The sequence below is a fragment of the Scomber japonicus genome, chromosome 10 (assembly GCF_027409825.1).
Source record: "Scomber japonicus isolate fScoJap1 chromosome 10, fScoJap1.pri, whole genome shotgun sequence".
Lineage (NCBI taxonomy): Eukaryota > Metazoa > Chordata > Actinopteri > Scombriformes > Scombridae > Scomber > Scomber japonicus.
In genome coordinates, this window is record NC_070587.1 from 8,140,381 (window position 1) to 8,165,203 (window position 24,823).

A 24,823-nucleotide genomic window follows, 5' to 3' on the forward strand; every position below is an offset into this window, starting at 1 on the left:
AGTTTGGGATGACATGGGCTCCACTGTGGGGGACTGAAGATTTCATGCATTTTATTAGTTTTAATCACATGCGGATAGAGGAACAAGCATTCATATGGAAAATGTTAGTTCAGGTCAAATACGGACATGTGGTGGTTTTAGTTGTAATGAAATGTTGTAAACCTTTCTGGCTGCCTCAGTATGTTAGAAAATACCTTATTTGGAGTCAACATTTTAGTTGTAAACTCTGCAAAGGATTTCATTTGCAGTCTGGCAGTTTTACTGTGGAGTTACCAAAAAAAAAAAAAAAAACACAAGGCTGCAAGTTGTATACAACTAAAATGTTTCACGAACCAGGAGCCGCATTGGTTTTTATTAAGTATTTCAGAATCAAAAAGTCTCAAAGGTTATGTGTTTGAAAAGTACGTACTGTTATCTAGGTAATACTGTGTTCAGGCATTAGACAGGTCAAACTGAAGTCCTCCCTCCCTCCTCCGCCCCAGTTTCAGTGGTTTCTTCATTATTTGGTAGGGGGTGTTCGATTGTCTACTGTGGTGGTAGATGGAGAGGATCTGTGGGGCATCCTTGGGTTTTTGCAGGGGCAGTTCTCAGGTTGTGGTGGTTGAATCTTCAGCCACAGTGCCCTCTTTGCTGGCATCCATTTTGGCCTCTAGTATGGCACCACTTGATTTGAGCTCCACTTCTGGGGTTTTAGGAGGGGCTGCTTTTGGAGCTGAGCCTTCGATAAGATCAGCATGATCTGGGCCTAGCTCAGGTGTACCATTGGTAATAGGTTCTGGTGTGGTCAGTTTGGGGGTCTCAGGTGTGGGGGTCAGGGCACTCTTACTTTCAGGTGTTGGAGTTGTGGCTTTAGGAGTAGCTGACTTGGGTTCCAGACTTGGGCTGGGTGCAGGCTTTGGATCAGCTGGACTACGCTTGGGTTCAGGGCTTGGGGCTGGGCTAAGCTTAACATCTGCTGGTTTGGGCACATCTAACTTCACTTCCACAGGCAGATCAGGGGTTATCTTGATCTCAAGTGCTGGGCTGGCTTTAGTTTCAGCTACTGGACTGGGCTTCATTTCCATCGCTGGTGGAGCACTTGGCTCAGCCTCAGCAGCAGACGGTGGACTTGGCTTAGCTTCAGTGGCAACAGAGATGCTTACAGCCTCAGAGTCAGGGATTTGGTCAGGGGCCTCGGTGTCAGTGTCCAGAGGCAGGGCGGTGTTAAAGCCAACACCAGAGTCACTGGTCTCTAGGTTACCAATGCCAACCTCTTTAGAGGAAACCTCCAGACCCTGAGTTCAGAAAGAGAACAAGAAAAAAAACTCAGACAAATCACAACTTGAAACAGTTTCAGTTTAAGAGAGAAATGTTACATCTTCTCACTTTAATGTCCACCTCGGTGCTCTGAGATTTCTCTGTAGTGTCAGCCTGGGAATGTTTGGATTCCTCACTGAGTTTGGTGATGTTCTTTACCACCTGGGAAGAGACACACAGATAAACACAATAGTCATTGATTATGTCAGCGTACTACTGATTACTCTTAATATTAACTGTTAACTAGATAATTTCTGCATTACAACTTCTTTTGAAACTTGGCTAAAAGTAAAAGAACAGGGGAACCTTCTTCGCTGTGCCTTGGTCTACCGCCACAACAGTTATTAGGTCCTCTTCACTATCTTATTTGCAGCGTATCAATCTGCCAAACCAAATAAGTACTAATGCTACTAAGTTCCCCATCTACAAAATAATATGGGTATTCTGAACCAAAAATATATATAGATAACATAAATTAAATCATCCCAATAAATACTGAAAAATATCGGAAAAATTATCCACAAATATGAATTGAATTTTACATCAGGATACACATCATCAGCATCAGCATTGCCATTTGTATATTTGTCCCTCTGACCTGTCTGAAGGCTTCTCCCTCATCCTCTTTGCCAGCGTTCTCGGCAATCTTCTCCAGGGCAGAAGACCTCTTGGCCCTCTTCTTCACTTTGATCAGACAGGACAGCAGGCAAATCAGCAGAAGGAAAACCAGCAGGCCCAACAGGGCGATGATGGCCACATACAGTGACTCCAGCTTGTAGGCTGCATGACGGGAAAGGGGAGAGAAAGGCAGAGGTGGGAGCGTAAATATTTCAACTGACCTTTCATTGACTTGTTGAATGCATGAATACAACAGACACAAGGCTCTTCTTTTGTCCCAATGAGTCACAGCTTTAGTTCAGTTTTTAATCAGTCCTTTCTCAGCCCAACCCATCCTTACGTTGCACTTCCAGTTGGATGATGGACACAGGGAACCCCAATATGTCAGTAACTTTGAACTGGCCTGCATCTGCACCCTTGACCTGATCCAGAAAAACCAATGAACCCTCCATCGACAGACGATCCTCAAAACCCAGGTCTGTTTGGGCCTTGAGAGAAAAGACAGACATTCATATCCTTACCTTAAAGAAAATAATCATGATCAGAACAGCAAATATAACTTTAATGAATATCAGATTAAATCTGTGATATAGATTTTAAAAACATATTATATATTTGGCACATGGTAGCTTTCTGTTTTCTAACCACACAGAATTTTGTAAGGATATGTTATTAAACTATGATATAGAAGAAAATAGTTGTTATTATTAACATAGTATAGTATACAAGATTTCCTCCAGGAAATTATTTAGTTGAGGTTGTAATTCTGAGACATGTCATTCTGATCCATTTAGACAGTAGATGAGACTCTAATTAAAAAAATATATATAAAAATAATGATAAATAATGTGTGAGACAGCGTCTTATGTCTATTGCCCTAAAGGTTAATGTCATATTTCACAATAGTGTATTCATCTTTTATGATGTTGGCAGAGACAATTTCTAGCCAGGTGGCCCTCCTCCACTATGAAACACTTCAGGCAGGAAACCCTGGCATAGGTTTATGACTAAATATAAAATTACTTATTAAAGGGTAACATTAAATATTTACAAAAGCGTATAGCTACATTTTCCAGTACACATTATATAATTTTTATACATGTATTTGTGTGAAACTAACCAACACAGACATGGAATCTAATACTTTTGTTGTAACGTTTGTGATTAATATTATTATTAGGCTCTTTTGATGACTTTTCTATCCCCACTATTAAATACAGAAAACAAATAATACCAAGTAGGACTTAAAGGAAAATAGAGGCTACAATTACATTTGTGAATTCTCCCTTGTCCATCAGCAGATGGGGTGTGGGGTCACGGTCGCGGCTGTAATAGAGGCGAACCAATGAGCTGTTGAGTATCAGGTTGATCTTCAGTCTTTTTCCATAAGGCAGGGTTGGAAAGGATTGATGCTCTGAGAAACGCAAACAGAGAAGCGAAGACATAGAAGAAATTCATCACAGCTTTACAAGCCCCTGAATCATCTAAAATACATTAGCCTTGTAGAGCCCATTAACATTTAGGTCTTTAAAAAGCCATTATGGCAGACGAGATGGGCGGAATAACTAGCAGGAAAAAATACAATAACATCCTGATGGAAGGTGCGAGTCGTTTAAAATAGGTCAAGCATGCAATCCAAAAAAATATGACCTGTCATTTTTTTTTAGGATGAGGCAAGTTGCGTGTGTGTGTGCATGCGTGCGTGCGTGCGTGTGTGTGATCGTATATATGTGTACTAGATGTATTGTATGTCAAAATGTTGTATTGTTACTGTGTTACAGTATGTGTCTTGTGGGGAGAAAATAAGAAAATGACAATAAACAATTGTGAAAAGTGTGCTCTCACCTCTGACGTTGAGACATACTTTCCTTGTAATGTCACCTTCTTTATCCCTGACAGTGTAACTGCCCTCATCTGCACCTGTTACAGTGTTAAGAATGATGTGGCGATCGTTGACAGTAATGCGACCCACGTAGCCCTCACTGGCTACCCCTGTGGTGGTCAGCAGCATGTTAGCAGGTCTACAGGACAGAAAAGTCAAAGAATATGAACTTTTCTCCATTTTCATGGTTAATCTGAGACAAACTGTCTCAGTGCATGGACATCATGGTGGGAAAATGTCATTATAGATTCTCTTTGGTCAAAATATTAGTCTAATTTTGTTGACTCTACCTAGATGTCAAGTTGGCCTCCACAACAATGGACCTGTACTCCAGGGTGAGGTTAGGAGTTACCTCCGACAACGGAATATGGAAGTCATCTCCATATTTAACACTCACTTCATGAGAGCAATCTAAAAGGTAAAAGCAGGGTGGTAAACGGGTTGTTCTTGTGTAAAAGGAAGCAACAAAGTTAATTACAGTGGGCAGAAATTGGCCTGACATTTGAGTAGAAAAGAGTGAAGGAAGAGAGAGAATTAATGTGCTTCAGGTAGAGCAAGAAATGATAGAAACAGCGATCTAGTGAGAGAAAGGACAGTTAGGGGTGAAGGACAGAAGAGGGACTGCTTGACAGATGTGGCGAAATGGGGACAGACTGCAGAGAAACAAAGGAGCACTGATCCAAAAATATCGGGGTAGCTAGAATAGGAGGGTAGGGATACAAACTGTGAGGGAAAGACATAAAGACATGATAAAGACAGGAAAACAGCAGGGAGAGAAGGAAAGAGGAGTAGGGTGGCAGTTAAAGAGCTGCATAATTACTGCCTGGCAGCTTCTGCATGCCCTCACACTCAGAGAACACATGTGATTGCACACACAAACACACACATTACTGGCGCCATATGGCACATCTTCCACATATTGCTACACTACAGTCGCCTTTATACATGCTCGGTTTGAACCCACTCCTCCCTCTTTGGTCTTGAACAATTCACTCCTTTCATCATGTTTGTGTGTGTGAACGTCTTGTGTCACTGGTTTAAGAATTACAAGTCAAAGTACCAAGTCAACACTGCATCAACTTGTTACACTTGCAGGACAACAGGATGTTTAACTGTGAGGTTTTTTTTGGCTGCTGACTGTAAGATTAAAGCAGGAGAAATGACAGCTTCTATAGACCAACTCCTAATCAGATATAAGAGGTCTATTCTTTGAGGTTTTATCTCTGATGTCACTCATTTATTGTACATGTTGGCAATTACAAGTTACAGCTTAAACAATTAGACAATTAATGGATCAACAGCAGCCATTTTGATTAATAAATAATGTTATGGATGATTTTTTTTTAGTAAAAATAATGTGATTTCTTTAGACTTTTATGGTAGTAAACTTCGGATTTTGGACCACTGGTAAGAAAAAAACAAATTTAATAGGCAGACTAATCGATTCACTGGCAGAAGAAGTTTGACTGTACTCGACTGGTTAATAATTTGTCAAGTGAAGAAAATCACCAAAATCAAACCTTGACCCGCCCCCCTCACATTTATTGTTGTTTGAATAAATGCAAACATGACTGCCTCTTTTTTTCATTATAAAGTCCAGTTCACACATACTCCACGCAAACCTTAAAAACAGATTCATTTATTCTAGTAAACCTGTCTGTGGACTCATTACCATTCCTAATGTATCAAACATTTATGTCATCTCATACCTCGGACTATAAGGGTAATACGTCTGATGTCCTCCGGCTCCTCAGGGTTCTTCACTGTGTACACACCCTCATCTCCCTCACCCACAGAGTCTATAATAAGGTGGCTGAGTTGGCGGTTGAGTTTGGCCCTGCTGTGGACCACGGTGCCGCCCTGCATCAGGATCACATCAGGTGACCGCGGAGAAGATCGGTTCTGAAATGTGACCTCCGACCCAAGTGTGGGCAGCATGATGTGGAAATCCTCCGCATGGAACAAGGTCTTGGAGTCGTCATTGACTAGTTTACATTATGAGGACAGGAAAGTATCGACAAACACATAAGAGGGCAAAGAAAGTTCATCATTTGTAACTGATGAGTGTTGAACTTATATGTGATGCGCTGGTACACAGTCTTACCTTTCACTGGGGCAGAAAGAGCTGTAAACAAAGATAAAAGAAAATATTAATTTTGACAAATATTCTCAGATAAAATGATCCTTTCTTTTCATTAGTTTTTTCTGAAGTGGAGTGTTATTGTTTTTTGGTGCCTTCAATGCAGTGTTGTCTCCTTTTGTAGATTAATTACTTCATTATCTGCTAAATAAATTGACTGTGACTGCACCACAAACTGATCCCAGACTACTAAAAACGAATTTCAATGTAACACCTCAGTAAATTACAAGGAGTGGAAAAAGACATGATTATATATGAAAATTATTTTAATAGGAAACAACATCTCTCATTTTCCTCAACATACCTGTGGTGAACAGAAAGCTGAGTGCGATCACACTGACTGTCCACATCTTGGCAATTTTTTTGTGTCTAAAGAAAGAAAGAAGAATTAGGCAAATTAGTTTTACTGCCTCCACATCTGTACACATTCATCATTATGTTGTTACTCATTTTGTGCCCTTTGTTATCCTCTACTTAATTCTTCTTATTATTAATCAGTAGAGAGGGAATATAACAAGGCACACAGGCACCCTGATGTATGAAGTGAAACTGATGTATGACATCATCCTTGGATGATATCACCCCTGGTGAGACATTGAATTGCAGTGAACCTCCCTGTCTTTTGGAAACTGAATGAGTGCTTTAAAAAGAGCTGGCTGACCAGTTAGCCTTTAAAACCATAAATCCCTCCCCCCGTTTACACCTGGCATTACCATGCATTTCGAGCTGAGGTCATCTGGGATGCATTTGACCACCTATCGTTTGTAGTGTAAACCCTAATATGTCTTGACGCATCCCCGAAAAGACTGTAATAGGAAAATATGAAAATGTATGCAGGAAGTGGTGGTTATTGTAGTAAATGGTTGAAATAGTGGAGATGAGCACAGATGTATGTGTAGACGTATATTACTTCTTGAAACATTTGTCTTCGTTCTTAGCTCTTTAGCCCACACAAATCTGGTGCTTGTCTCACTTAATAACGGTCAGCGGAGCAGCGGGGCCATTTGACCTTGTCGAGGAAGTAAGTTAGGCAGCAACCATTTATGTACAAGACATAGTAATATCTTACAATGTCTTATAGCAAAATATTCTAATACATCCACAGCAGCAACAGAATCTGGATGCAAGTGGTCAGCTCGAAATTCCTCAAGACACACAATAGAGACAGGTGTGAATAGTAATGTGTCTTGGCTGGCCACTTACGATCAGACCACATGAGACGGGTGTTAATGCCACATTTAAACAGGGCCTCTGAGATAGGATTTTCAGTTTAAATATTCTCTACGAGCAACAGTGTTAAAGATCCCCTCAAGACATGTTTTAAGAAATATAAAAAATACTCCACTTTGAATCATTTGTGTCCAATTACCTGGGTTAAATCCCTAAAATTACATCTCCTCCTTCTCCCTCATTAAAAATCCTGAATCTATGAATATGCAAATATTTTTCACTTCAAAGTTTAACTGCTGGCTGCGAGATGTCTCCTACTTCATTGGGAAGTCCATTCTCACTGTGTGTGCACTGAAGGTTTCAAGTGTTCACATCACACCTGTTTGAGTTGTACACTGGACCAGGATTAGCTTTACTAGTTGTGATGTCATGAATCATGCTTGTAGGTGCAGATTTTAAACTGAGATTTGAGGTGAGCTCAGAAAAACCATCTCTGTGCATACATTCATTCTGCAGAATGAAACTCAAGCATCAGAGTTTCATTCTTTCATTCTGCACCGATTGACACATCATTCTAAAGTGGTCCTCCATTTAGTAAAGCCCCTGTCAAAAATATAGGACTGTCAAATATAATAACATAAGCTCTGACAATCGAGCTATAAGACAGACATTAATCTCTTCAACATAATTTATTCTTTGTTACATTCAGTATAAAATGTTACGAGTGGAAAATCATCTATAAACATTCTTCTCAGCAGGAAAATACTAAAATAAGCCTTTGCTTAGGTGAGCTTCAAACAGGAAACGTCCCCAGCAAAGAGGAAACATAATTTCTGGCGAGACCGTGTGAAGGTTCCTGAGAAGAATCCTGATTAATTGCAGCACTGAGGGGATACTGATGATGTGAGTGGCGTTCTTCTGTGCTGAGACATCAGAGGCAGCACATCAAGGGGTTTGTAGCACAAGAAACTTTCCTGTGGTTTCCATTTTAAAGGCCCAGGAGGGTACCAGGAGGAAACACCTGCAGTTCTCACAGTCAGACGGTGATGCAGCTAAATGACATGCAGTCAAGGCTGTCTATATGCAGCACATGTATCCTTATAAAGTGCTGTGATTCAGCCTCATAATGCTTAATGCACAATACTTCATTATTCATGCAAGACACTCTCTTTCAAACTACCACGTCTTTGAGGCCAGAATTGTATTTCTTTCTTTCATCTTATCCTATACATGTACCGTAAGGTGCACTAACAATTCAATTAGACTATTAATCACACACACAAAATAAAAAAAACCTTCCTGAAGAGACAATCTGCAGAGAATCTTGCAGTCCGTCTAAATTCAATTTATCTGCCACTGCCTGCAGGTTATTATTGGACTTGAGACAACTAAACTGCTGCAACTTTTGTTGAAAAAGTCAATGACAGTGCCTGAGCTCAATATTAAATCAGGTCATTAGTTGATTTCTGAGTAAAAGTGACTGTTGTTTAAACACCATACCAGCAGGAATTTATGTGTTAAAGAAGCCCAGACATTGTCAGAGTATGTTCATGTTTACCAGGGCCACCATATTTTGGATCGCTGTCAAGGATTATCTATTGATTATGTGCCTGAATTAAAACACAGAATAATTAATGAATCTCAAGATAATTCAAATGACAGTGATCTGAATAATGACTTGGCAGAGTTCACAAGGGAATGTGCAGAATGAGAAAACATACAGGAAAAACATCTGTACCACAGGACACTATGATGCTTCCTGAGAAGAACGCTGATTTAGTGCAACATTCGGGGGATTATAATGATGATGTCAACTGTCTCCTGCTAAACTTTAAGGCAACATCTGAGGAAACACATGAAGAGGTTTGTGCAAAAGAGATTTTTGCTGCAGTTTTCATTTCCAAAGCCCAGGTGGGGCCTGGGAGGAAACACCTGCAGTGCTCAAAGTCTCACTGTGCAGCAGCTAATAAACATACAGTTAAAATTAGAGTGTCTCATTGCAACATAACACATCACATTACTGCAGGAAACGATAAAGCACTGAACCATCTTCACACTGTAAGATGCGTATGTGCACTGTCACTATGTCTGCCACCTGTCTGTCTTTGTATGCATGCAACAGAGAGGAGGGCCGCCATTGTTACTTGATATTTAGGGAAAATAATTAACATTTCACAGAGTCATAATCTAACAACCAGCGTTTGTGTTTCACAGAAGGCCCTTAAACAAACCCGCTTCACTGTGTCTGTCACATTCTTGCAGCACACATCAGGAAGACAAAGAGCCTAAAAGCTCACTGATTTCATTGTAGCTGAAACAAAATATGGAGCAAACCTGCGTCACACAGAACAGCGTCTCTTGGAAAACAAATGTTTTGTGTCCTTTGTTACAGTCATCTATATAACTCAGATTACACTGTAATTTTATTACTGCAGTACTCATCCTTTTTCCAGTAAATTCACACCTTCCTAAGAGTTTGAACCTTTCTTTTTGGCCACTGCATCATCATAGATAATACAATTTCAACAAATAAACTGTTGACCCCTGTAGCCATCTGCATTTAATTAATGCAGCAGTCTGAGATGTGGGATTGATTGGCCATGAAGAAAAATAAAAGTGAACCATATCCATCTGCTTGTCACAGCAGTAGGCGTCTTGGAGTCACTGCAGCCAATCTGGTGTTTCAATGCAGAATTTGTGAAGCGAATAGTTTTTCTTCCTCTTACTCTTTTTTCCTTTGTGATTTGGAGCATTTTGAGCTAAAAAAAAAACACAACCCCACATGGTTCACTTCACTGAGCACAAACATGCAACCGTATGAAAACTCATGCAAACCCACGAACATGCTTACTGACACATTGTCCTTTGGGCTGTAAACCACGGGCTGCAGGCACAGACAAATATGCCATCTGCTATCCTTCTTTACTCCCCTAGCCTCAGTCAGTCTTCATTCTACCTCACTGGGTTTTAACTCTTTCCTCTTTTCCTTTTCTTCCATTTTTAACACTTGAACATCTCTAAAACTCTCATATCTCCAAGTTTTATTATCTACCAGCATCATGTCTCTATTCTTGTCTCCTTGTCTTCTATGTCTCAGTTTGACAGCTCTGCATCATCACTCAATTTCTTTCCCCTACATTTCGACTCCTCTCAACCTGAAACCCCTGGTCCCTCATTTCGGGCCATCTCTCTTGCTTCCCTTTTTCTTTACGTTTCTCTCTATATCTTGCTCACTTTTTTATCATGTCTCTTTCATCCTCTCCTCCTCCTTATCTTATATAATCCAAGCCAGTGCATCCCACTCTGAAATCAAAGCCTGTGCCTGTGTTCCTTCTAACTACGAACTCACTGGTTACTGGAAGGACAGACAGGTCTTTGTCCGGTGCTTTAAAGAGGCGGAAATGCCTTCAATGACTGCAGATGTGGGGGACTTACAAAGCTATCTCTGTGTCATTATAGCCTTCATCATTTCTCTTTCATTTTCACTTTCCTCTCTTTTCTTTACATAAGCACAGTGATGAGGACAGATGACTTCACATGAGGTAAAGTCCCTCTGACGATTAGGAGGCATGCTGGAAGGGAGATGCAACACACACACACAGATGCACATATTGTACACTCCTCTTGCAGCGCTAGACATTTATAAATCATGAGGCATCAAAAAAAGAAAAAAAAAAGATCTTTGCACCAAGAGACACACATGTGAAAGTGTTTACTTAGGGTGTGCATACTTTCAAAAATGACAGGGTTTCCCTTTGCTTAAACGAGGTGCATTCAAAAATTAAAAATTAAAAAATGTCCACCGGTATGATGTTAGTGGCCTAAACTAGGAAGCATTACATCCATAAAACACATCTCATGTTTCAGATTAACCCAGCAGAAAGAGTTAAAACAACCAGACAAACTAAAGACAACCAGACAAAATCTAAATGTCTAGCCTAATGGTTAATGTTCATTTTTTGAGATGTCGCCTGTAGCAGCTGACTTTTTCATCTCACAATATTTTTTTTCCCCCACCTAAACTGGCTGCAGTAGGATATAACATGTTTTATATGGCTTTCATCTGTCTGATCCATTAAAATCAGTGGACATGAAGGAATAGGGAGTCAGGACGTGGGTGGAGTAATGTACAGTATTGACAATCACACTGGGAGAGGTGATAAGAGCACAAAATAAAGAATGTGTGGATGATAATGATATTTATGCAAATTGGAGTGGATCTGCAGACAATATCCGACACTGTCATGAGTTGAGGCCTTTATGCAGCTCCGGCCACAGTCTATCAGCAGCACACTGCAGGCGTAGGCAATACAGCCATAGAGCATCCCATCATCTAATGGATGCTATTAAGCTTTTAAGTGAGAGCATATAGTCTACTGGACCTTAACTTCCTTATATAAAGATAATATAGCCCCTGGGGAAGGAAATGTATGAAACATCATTTTCTAATGATTGACAATGGTAGCAGGACTAATATTAATGATTTCATTCTTTTATTCAAGATGGACAAATGCAGCTTAAAATGAACCTGTTAACATAGGTATTGGGCTATAACAAACAATTAACATCATCTTGCATCCTACAAGTCTGCATTATATTTTTTTCATCGGTTGAATCCCACCAGGAGGCTGAGACATGAATGAAATCAGCCTAAAATACCCAATGAAGGCGATGCCGGCTCCATCCCGGGACCGTTCAGTCAGTTAATGGATGGATGTATTTTAACACCTTTCCTGACTATAACTATGACAGTCTAATGTGCAGCTGGCGATGAAACCTCACACCCTAAAGTCTAATCAGTCACAGGGATAGCAGACAAACGCATGAACCAAAAAACTGCAGAATTTAACCCGTAACGCACCGGTCACATTTAGGGACCTGCGTCCGAACAGACGCACCGATGTGAGAGAAGAAAAATCAGCGCTCAGGAGCTCACCTTCCTTTAATTGGCCGGCGGGACGTGCGCTGCTGTCCGCGGAGGTGTCAGTGATGCTTTCAGGGGCGAAAATCTGCGTGAATGTCGCCTGTTTCTCCTCCGTCCTTCGTCTCCCTCCTCCCTCTCAACCTCGCCCCCCTCAAGAGCAGCACTTCACGACTCGGGCTTAACATTTGGAAGATGTTCAGGATATGTCGGGCTCGGGGCCACTCGTCTCGTGTCGGGAAACACCGGCCACCCCTCGCCCTTCACAAGTCACCTGACAGTGAGGTGGGGGTTTATTTAACGAGACTGGCAGTTCACAGACGATGCGGATAGATAAGTTCATCCCAATATAAAGTGTGTAGACAACAGTAGGTGTGTATAAACTGCAGGGATGCTTTGATGCAATTACTTCAGCTTTGCATCATTTCCTCAAAAATAACACAAAATATGTTGAATGGGCAACTGAAAAACTACAAGTTTAACCACACTATAAAATCCACAGGGTGCTCATTAAAGGAACTAATTTGAAATCTTGGCACTAAACTTTAAAATGTTGAGTTCCCTGCACCTGTTCAGTACAACCCAAAAACCCACTAGAACCTTTTGAAGCAGTTTTCAAGAAATAAATAGGACTGACAGTGATGTTAGAGCTTATTTAATGACTTTTAAAAACTGACTGACTTTAAAGGAATACAAGAGATGTTCTTCAGTCAAGAGTCTTCATTGATGAGCCCCAAACCTCAAAAGAAGCACAATCTTTACAGTACACTGTTGCAAAAGTGAACACACATCTGGTTAAAGGTAAAAATAAATGATTTCATGTTTTCATTGCTAATAAAGACACATATCATGATTTGGTACACAATTTAGCAATTCTAAAAAATATAGTCCCAAAGACTATATAAGAAGAAACAAAATATGACTTCTGTATATATTTTTTTTATCAGAAGCACATGTGGTTGTGGACGTAAAGGTTTATGCAAAAAAAAAGAAAAAGTGAACAGACAGTGGACAAATGAATGGCAAGGACAAACGCCATAAGATATTGATGGAGAAGCAGCATCAGCAGTCAGGTGCATATATTGTGTCTTGTCCCCGACGGTAATGGGATTGGATGAAGCCTTAATGGAGTAGGTGGTGGTGCTGGTAAATGGAGATAGCAACAAACACACTGCTAGGTTCATGATTGCCTCAGTATGAAAAGCCACTAAGTGCTTCTTATCAGGATGGAATAAGCTTTCTCATCTACTGGCCATCGAAGATTACAGATTTCAACACACCTATCGTTTCTACCGTTGAATGTTTTCTACATTTTTATCATATTTCTTATAACTCCCACTTCATGTCTGGTTGCCAAAATAGTTGATTGCATCAAACCTCTTGCAAAGTGTAGAGAGCAGCAACAATTCAACAATCTGATAATTCCTATTCCGCTTGTCATTGTTGTACAGAGGGAGGGGTGGAGCACAGGGGAGGAGCAGAGGGGAACGTGACATGGATGGTTAATGAGTAATTATTCCTCCTCTCCCTTTTGCTTTAGTAACTTCAAAAACTACATTTTCTTGGCAACAGAATACATGAGAAAAGAGTGGATTTGTCAAGGCTAGAGACAATTTTGTCCTTTTATCCCTAAATTTCATTTCTCACATCAGTCTCTTGACAACCAGGCTGCTGTGCATATTAAATGAGATTTTAACATTAGACACTAACACTGTAAAATGACATGTACATACAAAATGTACAAAATGCAAGTAGACATTCAACATTTTTGCTTCATATGGCTGATACATTCTCACGTCTTTCATTCAGACAGAACAACTGAGTCACTAGTGTTTCTACCGGTCTCTGATTGAAAAGGGAATCTATCTGTGATGAATAAACCCTGCTAGCGCAGATTTCACACACATAGACGGTGACGCACAATTGCACGTTTTCACAAGCAGCCTTGTCGACGCTATGTCTTCTTCCTGCCCCTCCCTTTGCCTCCTGCAGGTTGCAGGTTAGCTGTAGGGCCAGAGAGCTTATGGGTCTCAAAGTCAAGTATCTGCTGGAGGATCCCTGTGAGAAGGAACTCCGCAGTGACGACTGGGAGAGACGCCAAGACAGCCGGGCCGCATAGCGACCAGTCGTCCTCGCAGGAAATCACTACAGTCTGGGGCTAAGAAGGGAAGGAAGTTTTACAATTACAATTAAGATTTTTCAAGGTTTAAGATGGGATGACAGAGTACCACAATTTAATGCTAATCAAAGTGAGACCTGAGTGACAAGGGTCTCAGTTTGACTGGTACCTTGTGTGTAGAAGGCATCTTGGGAAGAAATTTGGCTCCGCTGCATGAAATGATGTCTTTCATTTGAACTGGCTCTGGCTTCACTGACTTTGTAACGTGGATCTCATATCCCTGAGAGACAGACACATGGAAAATGCAATATGTAAACAAATATGATTTATCTCTATTTTTATTTAAAACCTCAGAGAAAGATTCAGAAAATCAATACTTTGCAGCTTAGATGAAACAGTACAGGCTTGAAGGAGTATGTAACAGAAGCAGAAACATTGCCTGCTCTAATATGAAACATAATCAGCACATTAACAGTAAATGTCAAATCACTTCCCACAGGCTGCAGTGTAATGGTAAACAATCAACAATGTGCTCTTATATTGCACTGCGTCATCAAGTACAGACATGAGCCTGTGCAGTATCAAAGAGGCCGGGCTACGAGCCATGCGGGGACATAAACAGTCAAGGTGTTAAGATCTGTTATGAGCCGAGAACGATTCAATATTACCCACCACACTTGTGCCATCTGCCATGGGAAATACCACACTGACAACCTCTCAATCGGAAAAAAAAATTGAGCACAGATATAAATGGAATGAGTGAGTTAGAGTACCTGTAAGAGAGGCTGACTGCTGGCAACCCTCAGAGATTCCTGCAGGCAGAAATTGAACTTCTTTTCCTGCTCTGGATCATTCACAACGAAAGCACTGGGACACAGGAAGCTCCCAGCTTTACCACTCTGACACAGAGAGAGGGGGAGGACAGGAGTAGTAAGTGTCTCTGTATGTGTGTAGAATTTGTGTCTGTACTTCCACATTCATTTTTTTCAGTTTTTACTGCTAATATAGGGGCTAACCTTTTCCAGCCAGTGTGTGGTGACAATGGGGACTCCTTTAGCCACTGCACACAGGAACTTGACAGTCCGCCGCACCTTATCAGTGACCAGACAGTTCATGTCCGCTACGCCTTTAGCCATGCAGCCTCCTAAACGTGCCAGCACTCTCTCTCCTGCTTCATCCATGACCCCAGTGAACAACACCTGAATGAACACAGACAGGTTAACCCACAGGAGCCTAATTGGACAGATTCTGATAACCTCTCATGTAAATTAGTTCAAATTAATCGGATTCTGGTCCACTTAACTGTCATGTGCATCATTTTTCTGACAAAAATAACCACGGGTTTACAAGGACAGACACAGACCTTGTAGGTTTGGCTGACAGCTCGTAGTCGACCTCCAGCTGCCGGAGAAGCTGAGGAAGAGCGAGGGGTCTTTGCCATTGGAGAGGAGTCCGCAGGGGCCTGTCTTTTCCGGCTGGTTGGAGTCTGAGGCTGCTCAATAGGAGAGGGGAGGGGAGGATGGGGGATAAAGAGAAAGAACCAAAATGGAGCAAGAATGAAGAAAGATGAGAATAAAAATGAGGTAAAGAATAAAAACAGTAGAAACAGTCTGTATGACCACTAAACTGCTGAAATCATTAGTGTATTAATGGTGATGCAGAGCAGGTTGTACTTCTCCTGTTGCTTAGAGAGAGAGTGGGAGAAACCTAGAGAGTCCCTGAAGGTGATTGTAGTGCATTATGGTAGTTGGAAAGGCTGACTCAGAGAGAAATGCACTAGGGCCTTTAGCCAGGGTAAAAGCTTTCCTTCTCAAGGACAGACATTCCTGGACACTAATTATTAAGTACTAAGCTCTTCATTTTTTCTTACCTATGATGTATGCATGTGTGTATGTTCCTTGATGTATTTTTTGTTTCAAACAAATATGAAACTACAATATTTCCAAAGCATGTGGAAAACAGAAGTGATTAAGTTACCTCTGATGTCGTATTTGTATCCTGGTTGACACTTTTTTCCTGCACTTCTTTCTTCTTTTTTTGGACCACTGATGTCTGGCCTCTGGCTCTCTTCTCAACAATCTCCACCTCCGTTTTCTCACTCTCATCTTTCACCTCCACTTCAGGGGGGGCATTCTTACTCCCCTGTACACTGGATGCTCTGCCTCTTCTCATAGCTTGTGTGGTAGCCACTTTTGCATCTCCCCCTGCTGCCTCAGCTGTCTGGGCAGCCTCTGCAGTTGCCTCCAACTCTTTCTTCTTTCCTTTTCTTTTGTCTTTAGCCTCACCTTCATCACTGAGTGCAGGAGCGAAAGGTACCTCTACACTTTCACCTTTTAATGCTTTTTGGCTTCTTCCCGTGACAGTCCTTTTAGCCAGAAGTGAGTGTTCGTTGGCTCGTCCTTCCTCCTGACTTGACTGGCCTTCCTTATATGCAGCTGTAGGTTCAGGCTCATTTAAATTAGCTCGCCTCCGCCCCCTAGTGGTACTAGGCTGCTGAGACGGTGCCTTCTCTTCATCACCTTCATGAGAAACCTCATTGGAGGACACCTCTGCTTTCCTGCTCTTCCTGCCTCTGGCTGCTGTGGGTTTGGGAGGTGAACTCTGATCACTCTGACAGCTTACAAGAGGAGTGGGCTCGGGCTCTGTTTTCCTCCCTCTTCCTCGCTGCCTGCTTCCTCTTCCTCTGTTCTGAGAGCTGGTGCTGCTGATGGAAATCTCAGAGTTGAGGGAGTTGGAGGAGTTGGACCTTGAAAGGATTCCTTGAGGAGAAACATCATTGCTGTCCTGTTCTGATGTTTGTCCCTGGCCAGACAGCTCTGCAGCCACTGTCCTCCTCCTGTTGTTGCCTCTTGGGAGGGGGGCCTGTACTGGCTCACTGGTCCTCTTTGCTCCTCTACCTCGGCCTCTCCCTCGGCCTCTCCCTCTACTCCCCTGGGTGTTGACACTTAGAGCGGACCTCTCAGAGCTGACAGAGCTGACAGAGTTGGAGCGAGATCTGGTCCTCCTTGCTGGATCATCATCGTTTGGTGTTTTCACTTCTTCCTTGATATCTTGAAGCTCCTTTCTTAGTTTTTCTTCTGCTTCCTTTTCTTGTTTTTCTTTTTCCAGTTTTTCCCTTTCTTCTCTTTCCTTTTCTTCTGTCTCCAGCCTTGCTTGGTGTTCTCGTTCTTTCCTCTCCCTGTCAAGTCTCTCTTGCTCTTCTGCTGCCCTCTTTGCTGTTTCCAATCTTTCTTTTTCCTCTTGTTCCTTTCTTTCCCTTTGTATTCTCTCATTCTCTTCTTTCTCTAATCTCTTCTGCTCTTCTGCTGCCCTCTTTGCTGTTTCCAATCTTTCTTTTTCCTCTTGTTCCTTTCTTTCCCTTTGTATTCTCTCATTCTCTTCTTTCTCTAATCGATCCTTTTCTTCTCGCTCTGCTTTTTCCCGCTCTAATCTCTCCTTTTCACTCTTCTCTTTTCTTTCTAATTCTTCTTTTTCCCTCTGTATCCGAGCAGCTCTTTCCCTTTCTTCTTCTTCTAGTCTTTCCCGCTCTATTCTCTCCTTTTCTGCTCTCTCCTGTTCAAGTCTTAACCTCTCTGCTTTTTCGGCTTGTAATCGTTCTTGTTCTTCCTTTTCTTGCCTTGTCCTTTCTGTTCTTTGCTGTTCTTCCCGCTGTCGTCTCTCTGTTTCCTCATTAATCTTCCTCCTTTCCTCCTCCATTTGTTCTCTCACTTGTTGTCTGGGCTCTGTAACATCTTTCTCCTCTCCCAACATCCCTTCTTGTTGCTGCTGCTCATTTCTTTCAATATCAAGCCTTTCTTCTTCTTTCCCATCATCTCTCTGTTGCCTCATGGATGCTTTCCGTCTAGTCCTCTTAGGCTGCTCTACCTTCTCCTCTTCCTCACTCTCATCAGGCCTGGATTTTTTCATCCTTCCTCTGGTACTTGGAGCAGCTTTATTCCCTCTTGTCTGTCTCCTGGGAGGTTCAGAACTTTCTGCCTGCTTCTCCTCTTCTCTTAATCTTGCCCTTGTCCCTCTTCTACTTGTAACACTGATGCAACTGGTTTGAGCTTCAGATGGTCCCCCCTCTCCTCTCTGAGTTTGTGGGTCAGTATTTGTTCTCACTGGCTTAGATTCAACTGTAGAGGACTCAGAAATTGTGAGCGACTGTGTCTCTTCTTCCTCAGGTTGCAGTGGCTTTGCCTTTCTTTTTCGTTGACCTACAATTGACTCCTCATCATCACTTTCCACATCTTCACCTATGAGCACGGCTTTGGTTCCATCAGCAGGAACAACAGACCTGGTGAGGGACTGTGTCTGCTCATCTTCCAGCTGCAGCGGCTTTGCTTTTCTTTTTTTTCGAGGATCTGGAATCAAGTCCTCATCATCACTTTCCTTATCTTCACATGTATCCATGGGCTGAGTTTCAGCAGCAGAGAGCGCAGAATTTAAGAGTGCCGGCGTCTCTTCTTCTTCAAGGTGCAGTTGCTTTGCGCTTCTTTTCCGTGAACCTGGAATCAAGTCTTCATCCTCACTTTCCTTATCTTCACATGTATCTATGGGCTGAGTTTCGACAAGAGAATAGTCAGGGCTAGTGAGGGGCTGTGTCTCTTCCTCAAGCTGCTTTGCTTTTCTTTTTTTTCGTGGACCTGGAATCGAGTCCTCATCATCACTTTCCTTATCATCACATGTATCTATGGGCTGAGTTTCAGCAGCAGAGCGCTCAGAATTTACAAGCATCTGCGTCTCTTCTTCTTCAAGTCGCAGTTGTTTCGCTTTTCTTTTCCGTGGACCTGGAATCAAGTCCTCATCATCACTTTCCTCATTTCCACTTGTAACTACGGGATGACTTTCATCTGCACCTACATGCATGGGCTGGGTTTCAATAGCAGAATAGTCAGAACGAGTGATGGGCTGCGTCTCTTCTTCAAGCTGCTTTGCTTTTCTTTTCCGTGGACCTGGAATTGAGTCCTCATCTTCACTTGTACATATGTGCTGAGTTTCAGCTATAGACAAAGCTCCACTCACAGGCCTCTCCTCAGGTTGAGCTGCCATCCCGTGTACCACCATTGCTTCTGTTTTAGAGGAAATGTGACTCACTGTTGCCAAACTCTCCTCTTCCCTATAGGCACACACTGGTTGGGTTTCAGCCATGGCAAGAGTAGATGAGGTGGGAAAGTCTAAAGGTAGAGTCTCAGCAGTAGTAAGGTTTTTTCTGTCATCTTCCTCCGTTTCATCCTCTGAATCACTGCAGGGCCCAGAAATGTATGCCTGTGTTGGTTCTAGAGCCAAATCTAGCTGACCTTCCTTCTCAAATGTCACTGGACTGCTGGCAAGCTCCTCATCCCCTCCGTAGGCCTGGGTGGCCTCCAGGTTTGGATCATTCTCCACTGATGTTCTGTCTGAAGTTGAGGTGGCTGCATAAGCTTGGGTATCTTCCAGATTCACACCTCCATCCACCGAGACAAACGATTGGGTGCTCTCCATGGCCAGAGCTGCAGCCTGACACTGCAGGTGGCTGCTGTCTGACAATCCGAGCTGGAAAGACCCTCCTCTACTAGGTTGTCCATCTCTTTCGTCGCCAGAAGACTCGAGACAAAAAGCTTGGGTGGGGTCCATGGCATGGTCATTACGGGTCTGAAGAATAAAGGATTGCGTCTCAGCCACAACAAAGTCCTCATCTAGGCTGTCTGAGCAGGAAGACACTACAGGTCTTACAACAGGGCCCATTGCACCTGGACGACAGAGAAGACAAATTAAAGATGGTTTATCCAAGGATAACATTTAAAAAAAAGAATCCCTCTCTTTAAACACACAGAAAATCAGGAGTAATTAAACTATATTAAAAGGTAATCTACTTACGTCTAAATGGACCTGAAGAGGGACTAAGGAAGGCCTGAGTTTCCATCTCTTCCACTTCTCCTTCTGAAACCATCCCAAAGTGAAATTCACAAAATGTAACTTATGTTTAATTTTATAATTAAAAAAAACCTTTACTAATGATCAAATAATGTGTTTTGAAATAATAACACAATATACAAGGAGTACATCATTCATTCCATTCTGTTCTCATTTCAAGATTACCTGAAAATTGCACAGGAGTAGAGCACTTTTGCCATAGAGAACCCGGCAATCCAGATGTGTTTTTTCTGTGTAGGCTAGGGATCTGGTCCTCTCCTGCCCCTCCCAGGTCCACCTCCTTATCCTCCACATTTGTATCACTGTCCAGTTTGAGGTCAGCTGGATTGTGCCCATCTCCAGCAGGGGGCACGCTGGGCTCATCCACATCTGTTTCTGCATCAGAATCTGACTGAGCGTCTGCTGACGTGGAATTGGGAGTGCCTGACAAAGCTGTGATATTAATGGGTATAACCAGAGGAGAATCCTCTTCTGCATCTGTATCACTGTCACTTGCTCCTGCAGCTGCAGTGGTGCATGATTCTGTAACAGCAGGCACAACCAGTGGTTCATTAATAGCAGGGTCAGAGATCACCTCATCGTCTGTGTCACTATCTATGTTCAGGCTGTGAGGAGCAGCAGGGGCAGATTCAGACCCAGTGGGCTTTAAATCTGTCCTGGTGGGTGCTTCATCAACTTCAGAACATGTGTTATTAGTTCCACATTCATTTTCCTCTTCTTCATCAACATCTGTGTCACTGTCTAGGTGGAAATCTTTTGGCTGCGTTAGAGGAGCAGAATCAGCTGTGTGTGCACTCAGTAAGGATGTGGGTTTTGCTTTTGCAGCAGTGTCTGACATATCAGCATCATCATCCACATCAGTGTCACTGTCCATTGTGATGCCCTCAGGCTGAGTAACTGGGACAGCATGAGGAGGTTTGGTATTGTCACAAGAGAAAGGCACCGATTTGGGACCTTTGTCAAAGGTATCTTCATCCTCATCAACATCTGTGTCGCTGTCCATGTGAAACTGGGCCGTGTTTGGTGGTTGATCCGCTTGTTGATTTGCATTCAAGGTCACAGGAGCCACAGAAGCCCCGTTTTCCTCCTCTCCCTCCACATCAGTGTCACTGTCCATGTTAAATGCAGGGATCACATCTGTGGAGACTGCTCTTGTGGACAGAGGCAATTCCTCTTCTCTTGTAACACTGACAGTGTTTTCCTGCTTCACTAGCACATCTTGTCCACTCTCCTCAAGCAATGTCCCTCCTGGTGTTGCTCTTTCCTCCTCCCTCCCTCTCTCCTCTTCACTGTCGTCCACAATCTCAAATGTCCCTTTTTTCTTCAGTTGCTGTCGCCCCACATCTATGTCTGGCAGCTCCTTGCTGAAGCTGACATGTCTGTATGGCCTATTTTTAGTGGAGGAGGACGGTGTGATGGGACTTTCATCCTCGCTGTAATACAGTGGGAAATAATGTGCCAAGCATTATAGTTCAGATATGCAATAATGAATAAACTTTATAGAAGCACATACCCAGAGGATTTTGTTATGTCTGTGTTATATATACACAAACAAGCAAAGCAATGAGTAAAAAGTTACTAACATACCTTTCAGGAACAATTTTGTTTGTGGGACTCAAGAATGTAGAACAGGTGGGACTGGATTTATGAGAGTCAGCATCTGATACTGTAAAGGATAATGAACCCATAGAACATCAGGACGATTAAAAAAATAAACGTAGAGATAAATGCCTGTATGTTTACAAAATGTACATACCTTGACACTTGCGCCTTCCATCTTCTCGCCCCCCTCTTTCTCCATCTGAGTCTGAGTCAGATTCTGGGACCAGGGACCCCTGGGGCTGGGTCGGAGTTTGTTCAAGAGACAGGCAAGTGGTTCTGGCAGGAGTCTTCCTTGTTTCCTCTGGATCACATAATGACACTATAGCTGATGGGTTTGTACCTCCATTGACACAATTCTCACTGCCTGTACTTGTGTCAGCTCCGTTTTTTCTCGGGGCATCTGGCAGCATGGCTTTTACCCCTGAATCTCTGCTCGCAGGAGTCCTCATGTCCCCTTGAGAGGATACTGTGTTTACAGCACAACTCACATACTGACATGGGATGTCTGCTACCACCAAACGGTCACCTTCACTAAGGGCGTAGCGTACATTTGGGGTCAGCTTTAAGCGGCCCTTGCGGGTCCCATTCATGCTCCCTATGTCCCAAACCAAAGCCTCCATATCCACTTCACTGTGAGATCCTCTTCTCCTGTGGACAGAGATGCAGATGACAGCGTGCTGCTTTGATACGGAAGATGCTGGAAAAGGCAGGGTGCAGGTGTTGGGGTCACGACCAAGCACGTTTTCCCCCAAAAACAGGGGCAACTCTGGGTGAAGAAAACATCCATCATGAGAAATACATAAACAAAGCCTGTTCATGCAAGTCAGAAACAAACACATAGATGTAATAATAGCAGATTAACTACTCACCTGCTGCAGGGATGTGCTCATTTTTTAGGATGCGCAGTTTAGCCAGTGGTTGCCCCCTCTCATCTTTATTCTCCTCTTCATTTTCTTCTTCATCCGACTCCAAGAATGAGTCACTGATCATCTGAGTAGCCTCCATTCTTCATACAGAGACAAGATGACACATAAAAATAGATAGAAGACTATTTAGGAGGTAATAGTAACATCCAATCACACCAATGTTAGCTTTGTAAACTTAGCCAGATGTGCGTTAAGTAGCATATGTTACCACGGCAACTGCACGCAGCTAACGTCGCAATTTAACGTCATAACAAAACGTTGCCATGTTGTATATTTTCGTTTTCTTGTTAATGAAAATACTTGATTTCAACTTTTTTTAAAAACAACTATTTGCTACAACTCATGGCAACTGCCTTGCAAACCATAAAGGAAGTTGACGCGATTATGGGAGCAGATTGACTGTAATTCACCCAACTGCATTGTTCAAAGAAGCTCAGAAATGTATTAGCAGTGTGGGGGTGAACTGTGATTCATTTTAGGCTGCAGATTTTAAGGTAAACATTACAGCACAACACTTACCTCGACACCCCTTGCTCATTGGAGATCATGCATGTATCCTCTTCCTGTGTAGAAATGACCACGCCCCTCAGGAGGCGTTTTAGCCACAAGCTATTGGTCAACGCAAACATCACTCAATCCAAGATGTATAGTGATTGGGTATTTAAACCTCAATCTGAATTTTAAAAAGTCTCTGATTGGACCAAAAATCCCCAACGCGCCAAAAGATACATATTCGCGCCGCACACCCCTTAATGCCCTGTAGGCTTTCTTTGTCAGCTGATTTGTGTATTAATGGATATATGCAGCACTAAAGTACCCAAATCACCTGCCATAATAAGGTGGCTAATGCTTCACTGTCAGACTGTATTTACTTTACCACCATGTAAATGTATACATCTCAGATTTTCTGCACACTACACAATTATTTTTTATCTGTATATGAGGTATTCTGTATGTAAATCTCAGGAACATTCACATGTATTAATCTCAGGAACTTCTGCAGATTGCACATTTATATTTATTATTTACATAAAGATCCAGTTAACAGTATTTTATTCATTTTATTTCATCCTATTTATTGTTGATTTTATTTTTAGTACACTTTCACCCTCACACTGCTACTTTTTTCCTCTGTACTGCTGTTTCAATTAGAATTTTAATAGCCTAAAGATACATTTTATCTTATCTTGGACCATGTGGCACTGTCTTGTGCTTAATGATGTATGCCCTCATGAATATGATCAATTAAATTACTACATTGTGGGAGGAACAAGTGTTTATAAGATCCCTTTATGCCCCTATAGCAAGTTAATTCTGCCACCTGCAACAGCCTGAGGTCTTCACTGACCTAACAAAGTAACATAACCACTTGTTATATCGAGTACCACTGTAAGGAATCTGAGAGTTACCTTTGAGCCGGATATGTCCTTTAACCCCACATAAAACACATTTCAAGGACTGCCCCTTTTCACCGATGTATTATCTTAAAAAGATGCACAAAAACAAGTCCATACATTTGTTACTTCTAGGCTGGATTGTTGCAATTCCTTTATGTTGCTGTCTTAACAGGACATATTTCTCCCATTTTAGCTTCTCTTCGCTGGCTCCCCTACAAAGCCCTAAAAGGTCAAGTGCCATCATCTTGAAGAACTCATACCCTATTACCCCGCTAGAAAACGGTGCTCCCAGCATGCATGCTTACTTATGTTTCCTAGAGTATCTAAAACTTTCCTTTTTGATAAAGCTTATGGTTAGGACCGGCCCAGGCTTGCCTTGGACCAGCCCCTAGTTAAGCTTCTGTAAACCTGGACTGCCAGGAGACTTCCCATGATGCACTGAGCTCCTCTCTCCTTATCACCTTCTCCACCTGTATGTATTTATGTACCATTGATGCAGGTTGCTAACTTGGCTTCTTCCCCTTTCATGCTTTCTCGTCTCACAGGTTGCCCATGCCTATTATCATTAGTCATATTTCTATTATTATTATTATTGTAATTGTTTTTTACTGTTGTTATTGTTGCTTCTCTATCTCACATTCCCCTCTTCCCCTCCCTCTTTCTCTCTCAACCCCATCAGTCAAGGCAGATGGCCGCCAACCCAGAGCCCTGTTCTGCTTGAGGTTTCTTCCTGTTAAAGGTGTTTTTCCTTGCTGCTATTGCCAAGTGCTTGCTCATGGGGGAATGTTGAGTCTCTGTAAAATAAAGGTTATGAACTCTGAGTCAGTTACCTTGGCAACATACTCAGTGAAACTAAC

The 24,823-nt window shown here is 42.3% G+C and overlaps 2 protein-coding genes across 2 annotated transcripts; both read right to left on the reverse strand.

Annotated features, from left to right (window-relative positions):
- Positions 1-587: 587 nt before the first annotated feature.
- Positions 588-6,286, reverse strand: si:dkeyp-77h1.4 (uncharacterized). The gene is made up of 10 exons (XM_053326953.1): positions 6,241-6,286; positions 5,901-5,921; positions 5,506-5,781; positions 4,087-4,207; positions 3,760-3,935; positions 3,186-3,328; positions 2,255-2,402; positions 1,895-2,076; positions 1,366-1,458; positions 588-1,274 (listed from the first exon to the last, which is right to left on the reverse strand). Exons 1-10 carry the CDS (start codon positions 6,284-6,286, stop codon positions 588-590), a joined length of 1,893 nt encoding a protein of 630 aa, XP_053182928.1.
- Positions 6,287-12,971: 6,685 nt separating this feature from the next.
- On the reverse strand, positions 12,972-22,648 carry mdc1 (mediator of DNA damage checkpoint 1). The gene is made up of 11 exons (XM_053326388.1): positions 22,513-22,648; positions 21,798-22,409; positions 21,629-21,707; positions 20,207-21,474; positions 19,985-20,047; positions 16,124-19,857; positions 15,510-15,638; positions 15,163-15,345; positions 14,920-15,045; positions 14,316-14,426; positions 12,972-14,185 (listed from the first exon to the last, which is right to left on the reverse strand). Exons 1-11 carry the CDS (start codon positions 22,646-22,648, stop codon positions 13,982-13,984), a joined length of 6,645 nt encoding a protein of 2,214 aa, XP_053182363.1. The 3' UTR covers positions 12,972-13,981.
- Between the last annotated feature and the right edge of the window lie 2,175 nt (positions 22,649-24,823).